The following is an 8347-nucleotide window of genomic DNA, read 5'->3' on the forward strand; positions in this document are numbered from 1 at the left end:
AAACAGGTAGTTAAAACCGCTATGTTAAGTTTTTAACATAAAACTAAATAAAAAGGACAAAAGAAAATACTCAATGTTTTTTAAAGCATTTAATAAATATTTAAAGAAAAAAAATTCATAATCCAAGACTGTTACTTAAAACTATTATTTTGACATTCCAATAAATATTTCAACTTTGTGAACAAGTTCAAAAAAGAAAAATAAAGTTTAAATTGGAGAAAAATGAATTAAAGAAAAAAGGGAAGAAAAAGATAGAAAGATAAAAGACTTAGGTCTTGGCCGAACTAGGAGATAGTGTCGCTCCACTCGGGCGCCTTTTGGGCAAAGGCAAGCGCTTGCGAATTTGAAAAAAAAATAACGGTTCAAAAAATGTTCATGTTTTCCAAATCCTTTCAAAAATCAAAAAATGTTCCCTTTTTCAAAGTTGTTCATAAACTCAAATTCCTTTGGTCAAGTTTCTAATAATGTTCTTCGTTTAAAAAACAATATGAAAAAAAGATTCTTGTTTTCAAAACCAATATACAAAAAAAATGTTAGGTTAAATTCACAAAAAACGTGTCAGCTTTTTTTCTTGTATTTTCCTTTTTTTCAAATTCCAAATTTCTTATTTTTTCCAAAAAATGTTTGAAACTTTTGAAAAAAATATGTTCAAAATTTATTTGGTATTTTAAAAGAATGTTTGTCTTTTGATATTATGAGGAATTTTGAAAGGCAAAAATGCATGTGTGTGGTGACGGCTATTTTGAGTTTTTTGTAATTTATTTTAAAATATGAGTATATGTAATTGTTTTTCTTTTTTAAGGTAGATATTTTTTAAATATTTGAAGAAATGACTTTGTGTGGCGACATTTATTTAAGGAGCTCCTAGTCAGCGCTTTTAACGCCAATTAGGAAGCTGGCACTCACGCGTATGCCAGCAGGCCATGGCCATACCTAGCCATGGGCAACCCGACCCAAAAATCCCGGGCCGGGCCGGGCCTAATCCTGTCATCGGACTAGGTTTCGGCCTTGAAATTGAGTCCAGTGGTTGGACTGAGTCGGGCTCGGGCTTGCGAAAAACAAGACTTCAGTTGTTGTCGGGGCGGGATGATCACACCGTGTCAGGCTTTTTTGGGCTCGGACCGGGCTTGCGTCTAATTTATTTGGCCCAACCCCGGGCTTAGGCCTGGGTCTTTATCACCAGCTTTTTTGGCCTGGCCCGAAGCCCATCCCGACATTTGCCCAAGTATGGCCTGCTAGCTTTGAAAAAGTTTATGAATTCGAAAACATTAAGAAATTTGAAATATAGTTCACGAGTAAAATTTTGAAAAATCCATGAATTTGAAATAGGTTCACAAGTCTGAAAAAAAGTTTGTGAATTTTGTAATTGTTACGGGTTAATTTTTTAAAAAATATCATGATTTTGAAGAACATTTATGAATTTGAAAATTGTTCACAAGTTATATTTTCTATTTTTTTAATATAAAGAAGCTCATGAGTTTGGAAATGTTCAAAAATTTAAAATAGTTTGTGGATTAGAAAAAGTGTTTGACGATTTTTTTCAAAAGTTCACAAACCCAAAAGAAAATTCATGGAAAATAAAAGTGAAAAATAGAAAAAGAAATATGAAACGAATATAATAAATGAAAGAAAAAAAACCAAGCAAAAACCGTGCAAAATGTAAACCAAAAGAAAAAACGTCCGGAAAAACCATGTTGATGTAGAACGACAAATGTAGACAACAACTTATCTGTCCGAGGTGGTAACTTTGGTCTGCAATTGTTTTTTAAGCTAAAAACAAAGAGGAAAAAATGTAAGGGGCCGAGCCCATGACAAAGCCTATAATCCAGAGCTACTATACAACGTAAACATAAAAAGGTGTACATAATTTGTTAAAAAATTATATTGCCCTTTATGCGTTTTGTTAGGGGGTACCGAAGCGGACTCTTCGAAATGAAGGGTACGGAAACATGTACTCCCTCCGTTCCTAAATATAAGACCTTTTAAAGATTGCACTATAAACTACATACGGATGTACATAGACATATTTTAGAGTGTAGATTCACTCATTTTGCTCCGTATGTAGCCTTCTAATGAAATCTTTAAAATGTCTTATATTTTGGAACGGAGGGAGTAGATAACACAAAGATTGTAGCATGCAAACTTAATACAGACATTAGAACATAGGAGAAAACTACCTCAGGTTACACAACCATACATAAAAGAAATAAATTTATGGGAGGATGTCAACAAACTAACTTTTGACACGTTGATGGGCAATAGAATTTCTGTGCATCAACTATGTTAATCTACTATGGTCCTTCCTTTTGGTAAATCTGATCAGAATAGTAGTCATGTATAGTTAATTACCTTGCTAGTACATTTTTTTTGTTTCTTTTGCGCTGAACCTCGCTAGTAAAAATTGATTGGCCACCTACACTTGCACCTGTTATCTGCCGTCTTCATCCGTCAAGGCGACGTTGCTGATGTATGACGATTCACCGAAGGAACTGTTCGACTCCGGTAAGCTCGATAACCTGACGTTGAAGTAGGCCGGCTGTCGGGGCTCCGGCAGTGTAACCCCGTCGCTGCTGAGCATGGCGACGACGTCGGACATGCTGGGCCGGTCGTCGGCGCTGTCCTGGACGCAGAGCAACGCCACCTGGACGCACTTCATCACCTCGGTCACCTTGTAGTCGACCCCGAGTACCTGATCTACCATCTCGTGCCATTTTGCCTCTTGCCACAGCTGGTAAGCCTGATAGAATTAAACATCTGAAGTTTCAGCACAAGTGAAGTGCATTTTTCCTGTAGCAAGCGGATTTCGAGCACCAAATAATACCGTATGTGTACTTACGTATCCTGTGAGATTGAAGAATTTCCCGTACTGGTAGAAGCCTGCGGTCCTCTTCCCGCTTATGATCTCCAGGAGCAGGACGCCGAAGCTGAACACGTCGGATTTGGTGGAGAAGAGACCCTCCGAAGCATACTCCGGAGCGATGTAGCCGCTGATAAAAAGGAGGTTCAGTGATAAGGTCGTCAACAAAGATTACTACATGTGTATGAGGTACTGAGTTTTTGCTGGCGATGCGGCAGGAGACTATAGCTTACTGCGTGCCGACCACCCTGGTCGTGTTGGCCTCCGTCACATTGGAGCAGAATATCCTCGCCAAACCGAAGTCCGAGATCTTGGGGTTCATGTCGCCATCCAAGAGGATGTTGCTCGCCTTCAGATCCCTATGTATAACTCTTAACCGGGAATGCTTGTGCATGTAAAGAAGCCCCTGCGCGATCCCATCGATTATACGGAAGCGCCGCTCCCAGTTCAGTATCGCCCCTTTCGCGCTATCTGTTGAAAAAATCGCAACGAGACGGGTAAGGGAATAAGATCTGGCAGAAGGAGATGCGCGCATGCGAGTCTCTCTCTTGCTGCGCATGTACCGAAGATGAAGCCGTCCAAGCTTTTGTTGTGCATGTACTCGTATATGAGCATCTTCTCCTCGGCCTGGAGGCAGCAGCCCAGGAGCCTGACAAGGTTGGTGTGCTGAAGCTTGGCGATCAGCTGGATCTCGGTCTTGAATTCCATCAACCCCTGCACGGAGCACGTAGACAGCCTTTTGATTGCGATCTCGAGCCCGCCAGGCAGTTCGCCCTGGAAACCAAACAGAATGTATGACTACTACATCACTTACGTTTTCCTAGGTACAAAAGCATTGCACTCAATGTTCCATTTGTGTGTAACTGTATCACAAATTCAGTAGTATTGTGTATGCATGCGCTACAGCTACTGCTGTAAGAAGTGTACCCTGTAAACAGCGCCAAAGCCGCCCTGGCCGAGCTTGTAGTCGTTGGAGAAGTTTCTGGTGGCGTCTGCGATCTGATCGAAATCGTAGAGCGAGAACTCGGAGTCGCTCTCTTCGACCTTCCATAGCTTGAGCACCTCCTCCATCTCCATGGACATGGTTGGTATGTTCACCCTCCCTGACATATTGGTCAAGGATATATAGGCCGTACATTCGTTAGTTGGTGATGGTCGAGATCCCGGCAGAATAGCAGGGCACCCATTTGTGACAAGAAGATGTTGTAGTTAGCTACCTCTTCTTCTTCGCCTTCTCATCCACATGAAACATGCCAAGAAGCCGCAGAGGAGCACGGTTACGGGGACCGCTATCGCGACGATCCAGAGCGTGTGCGTGTTGCTGCTCCCTGCACAGACCGAATTAAACGATGTCCCAAGTTGGATGTGAACAGTGTATGTGTATCATAAATAAATGCTAGTACTAGTAGGAGTACAAACTTTTCGCATGTACTACAAATATTTTTGTCTCTGGACATTGGTGGGCGCTGCACGAGACATGTCAAATTTAGTGGGGCCACGAGCTAGTGACTATACAAAGGCAAAATCGGCCGAGCACATCAAGCTCAAGGATGCTGATTGGACCTTCGATGAGTGGAAAGTATCACATTTCAGAGTGGGGTCGACAGGATGTGAACATCCAGGGAGGGAGGCAAAGCAAAGCATCACAAGCAAGGCCGGCATTGTTGCTCGCCCATAAACAAAGGCTAGATTTGTCGCCTACATACGTGCATGACATGCATGCATCCGGATTCCGTATGCACTAGCTAAGCTAGGCATGTGAGTGAGTGCGCGAGTCTGATAGAACAAAAAGGTTTGCCGGTGGGGGCGGTGGCCATGGCCGCGGAAATCATCAACAAAGAAAAATGATGAAAGGTTGAATTAACTGGACGCAGAACTAATTAATCAAAAGGCCACGGAACATAAACCTGTCTCGGCAAATGGTAAGGCCTCGTGGCGCACGTGGATCGGCTTATGGGTGTCGCTCGATCAACGGGTAAAAAGCCGTGGGATTGTGTGAAAAGAATAAATCAAATCCACAAAACCCAGATCTAGCTGTTGCCCACGCTAGGGTTAACAATAACAAGCAGATCTAGCTCTCAACTCCTAGTGCGAGTGTGCGACTGCTAGCCACACCCTACACGTACGAAACAGTACTTGCATGTTAATATTTGTGTTTATATACAAAAACAGCTGACTCGGTACTTGCATGTTGTAATATTTGTTTTGAAGGGATACATGCAAGCTGATAATATTTGTTGTTTCGTTTTAAGAAAAGTCATACTCCAGTACCATTTTCCCCGCAAAAAATCGGATGTGTCCTACCAACTTACCAAGTGATTGAGTCGCGTGGGAAAAGGTGACTTGGATTGAGGAAATATCTACGTCGATACCATCATCGACTTGAAATCTACGTTGATTTGGAGTAGTACAACTTCTCGATCTCATGTAAGAAGGCAAGACTTCAACAGCTCCCGTCGTAAACTAGTTGATGAAAATATAATATAATACAGTCGGATCCGTACGCATGGCGCAAAAAACAATTCTTCCTCCCTATAGCTAGGCTGATGTGCACGGCCGGCATAATCTTCTATGGACATCAAAAGTCAAGCGGGTCCTACTCGGAGGTAAGCTCTAGGAAATTCTCTACCGGGACAATTGTGCTAGATCTTGAAAATGTGTGACGATTAGTTTGCACTTGGTGATTATCAAAATGAACTTCTCTATGGTGTAGTAGTTTAGAGCATACTCTTTTGCTTGTTGAAAGATTAGCTACTTCTGTTTGTGACATAAACTGAATGCATGTACCTTTTCATTTTATTAGAAAACATACGAAGATAAACTTGACTCCTCCGGACCCGTGACAGGTTTTGCAGGAAACATCTTGGAAATTTGGATTCTACGCTCTCTTTTTTGTTTCAAGAACATAAGCTGAACAAATCAATTAGGAATTGATTAAATTATCAAAACAATCAAATTAGCTTTGGGATGGAGTTGGACAGCTATTCATTTCTCATCATGGTATTTTTATCCTAGGCAAAAGTATTTGCTTAGTGCATTGATGAAGCATGAGCTAGAAACTTGTTCTTATCATGATTACCTGTTCATCAGTCATGAGTACTAAAGATAGTCTTACCGTGCCCTTCCAAAAAAGTTAATCTTAATGTTATAATATTGTTTAGAAAAAGTAATGCGACTTGGAAAATTAAATGCACGGCTCAAATCTACTCCCTCCGTAAATTAATATAATAGCATTTAAAACACTAGTTTAGTAATATAAAACATTCTTATATTAGGCCCTGTTTGGAACCATAATAGATTATGATAATTTGAATTATGAAGATAGATTATATAATCTGATTTATAAAAATAATCTTGGTGGAAATGTTTGGAGACCAGATTATATAAACTGTAATCCAGGTTTTACATTGCATAATGACATGTATGTCCTCTGTTTTTTTTAAAGGGAGGATGGCGGTGGTAGAAATGTAATTATCTCCAACTTTACAAGGATAATGGGTCATTAGCAATCCATAATCTGATTTAGCTGGTGTAGAGTAGATTATGAGTTTTTAATAATCTATCTATCTAGTTTTTATAATCTAAATCATAATTTGTCCTGTTTGAGACAAAATGGATTATAAAAATTGAATTATATAATTTGGATGGTTTCAAACAGGGCCTTAGTTTACGGAGGAAGTAGTAATTTATTTATTTTCTTCAAGGCATATATTCATCTCAACATACTATTTTAACCACGTAAATATGATGGATTTCCTCCCCGTGTAATTGTACTCTCCCTATATTAAGAAGAAGAAATATTAGGTCAGCGAATTCGATATTTAGTTTGCACACTCGATGGGACAACGCATATATATATAATCGATTCATGCATGTATTCTCGAGTGACATAGAAACGATTCTGCTTAGAAAATCTCCAAATATACGCAAATCAGAAGTGCATATACACTACCAAAAAGCTCAACCGTCGATAACAGCACAGCTAACATGAACGAGGTTACTCTGCGGGACCAGATTAAGCAACGCACAAGCTGCCACAATTTGTGCCCCAAGCAGAACTATTTACCAACTCGGAACACTAGCTAATGCAATGGACGCCATTCCAGATGACAAAAAATGGAGAAATCGCTACTGCGACTGGATTAAAAGAAGTGAGGGTGATTTCCAAATGTAAAAAAAGAAAGCTACATTAATTATGATAACAGGATTTTGGACTTACCTCTGGACGGATCCAGCAGGGGCGTGAGCGTGAGCATGTCGCCGGTGGTGGAGAAGAAGATATCTTTCTCGTACCTGACGGCGCAGCGCACCCCAAGAATCCTCCCGCCCACCCTCCCGCTCAAGAAGTTGGGCATCTGCTTGATGATGCCGGCGAGGCAGCCCCGGCACTGAGCCGTCGTCAGGTCCGGCGTGCACTGCGCCATGCCGTACACGTTGATCTTGTCCGGCGGGAAGCCGGCCTGGCCCGTGGCGTACCTGCCGCTCACGTTGCTCGCCCCGTCGGCCACCGCATTCGCCAGCCTCGTGACCAGGCCATCGAACGCGGCGACGTTCCCTCTGGAAACGTTGTTCATGTTGGACGCGACGCTCTCGGGCGAGTTCACGGCGCCGGCAAGGAAATCCTGGCTGTGGAACCGGATATGGCACTGGTCGTGATAGACGGTGACGTCCTTGCTGCGGCCGCAGTGGTTCACCGCACCCTTGAACGCCATGGAGATGCACGCGCGGCAGCCGTCGCCGGTGTAGTCCCAGCGGCAGAGCGCCAGGCCGTACGCCGTGTCCGGCGCCCGGCCGAACGCGCCCGCGGAGAAGCCGGAGGCCGAGGCGTTCTTCGGGAGCACAGCGGACATAGTGGCGAGGTTGGCGGCGAACGTGCTGTTGGGCTGGTAGAGTCCATCGGCATCGCTCGTGGAGCCGCAGAAGTGGGAGAAAGAGTTGATCACCGGCACGGCTCCTTCATCGCCGGACGCCGGCGCCGGCAAAGAGCTGGCGGAAGCGAGGAGGAGCAAGAGGGCAAGCATGGTACGGTAGGTGCCAACTTGCTAATGGTATTGTGTAGAGGCTAAGTGTGGCACAAAAGCTAAGCTGCTCATTGGCGTTGCTCAGTACTTATCTAGTTGTATTAATAGGCATCAACCCTAGTGAGATTTTTTTTTATCTTAATAGTACTACTTTAGTTTAGTGGATGGATGTGCAGAAGTAAAAATATACTACTACGTACTCCGGGCTCGGGTTTAGGTGAACTAAAGCTAATGACAGCGAGGGTATGCTGGTTCTAACTCGAGGGTTGACTTTGAGTACAGGCTGCAATCGGTGATGTACATTGGATGGTGAAAAAGAATAACGAAATTGCGTGCGTAACTCTTTGGACTGTACCCAGCAGCCAAGGGTGTCGTTTGCGAGTTGTATACAAGGACGGAGCCAAGATGAGCAGGTCTGCCACTAGGTACCGCACCTGGTGTGTTTGGCAGCTGTTCTCATCCTAACATA

At 42.9% G+C, this 8347-nt stretch overlaps 1 protein-coding gene across 1 annotated transcript; it reads right to left on the minus strand.

The window, feature by feature from the left end:
• Positions 1–2136: 2136 nt before the first annotated feature.
• LOC123429907 (cysteine-rich receptor-like protein kinase 10) lies at positions 2137–7936 on the minus strand. Its single transcript, XM_045113879.1, has 7 exons — positions 7077–7936; positions 4075–4185; positions 3785–3960; positions 3421–3631; positions 3091–3328; positions 2837–2987; positions 2137–2737 (listed from the first exon to the last, which is right to left on the minus strand). The coding sequence occupies exons 1-7, from the start codon at positions 7876–7878 to the stop codon at positions 2429–2431; spliced, it is 1998 nt and encodes a 665-aa protein (XP_044969814.1). The 5' UTR covers positions 7879–7936; the 3' UTR covers positions 2137–2428.
• Between the last annotated feature and the right edge of the window lie 411 nt (positions 7937–8347).

Source organism: Hordeum vulgare, chromosome 2H (assembly GCF_904849725.1).
Source record: "Hordeum vulgare subsp. vulgare chromosome 2H, MorexV3_pseudomolecules_assembly, whole genome shotgun sequence".
NCBI lineage: Eukaryota > Viridiplantae > Streptophyta > Magnoliopsida > Poales > Poaceae > Hordeum > Hordeum vulgare.

Coding starts and splice junctions, on each gene's coding strand:
- LOC123429907 (XM_045113879.1), bottom strand. CDS start 7,878: ATGCTTGCCCTCTTGCTCCTCCTCGCTTCCGCCAGCTCTTTGCCGGCG. Junction 3,961..4,074: donor GAGAAGGCGAAGAAGAAGAG/GTAGCTAACTAC, acceptor CCAATATGTCAG/GGAGGGTGAACATACCAACC. Junction 2,988..3,090: donor ACCAGGGTGGTCGGCACGCA/GTAAGCTATAGT, acceptor CCTTTTTATCAG/CGGCTACATCGCTCCGGAGT.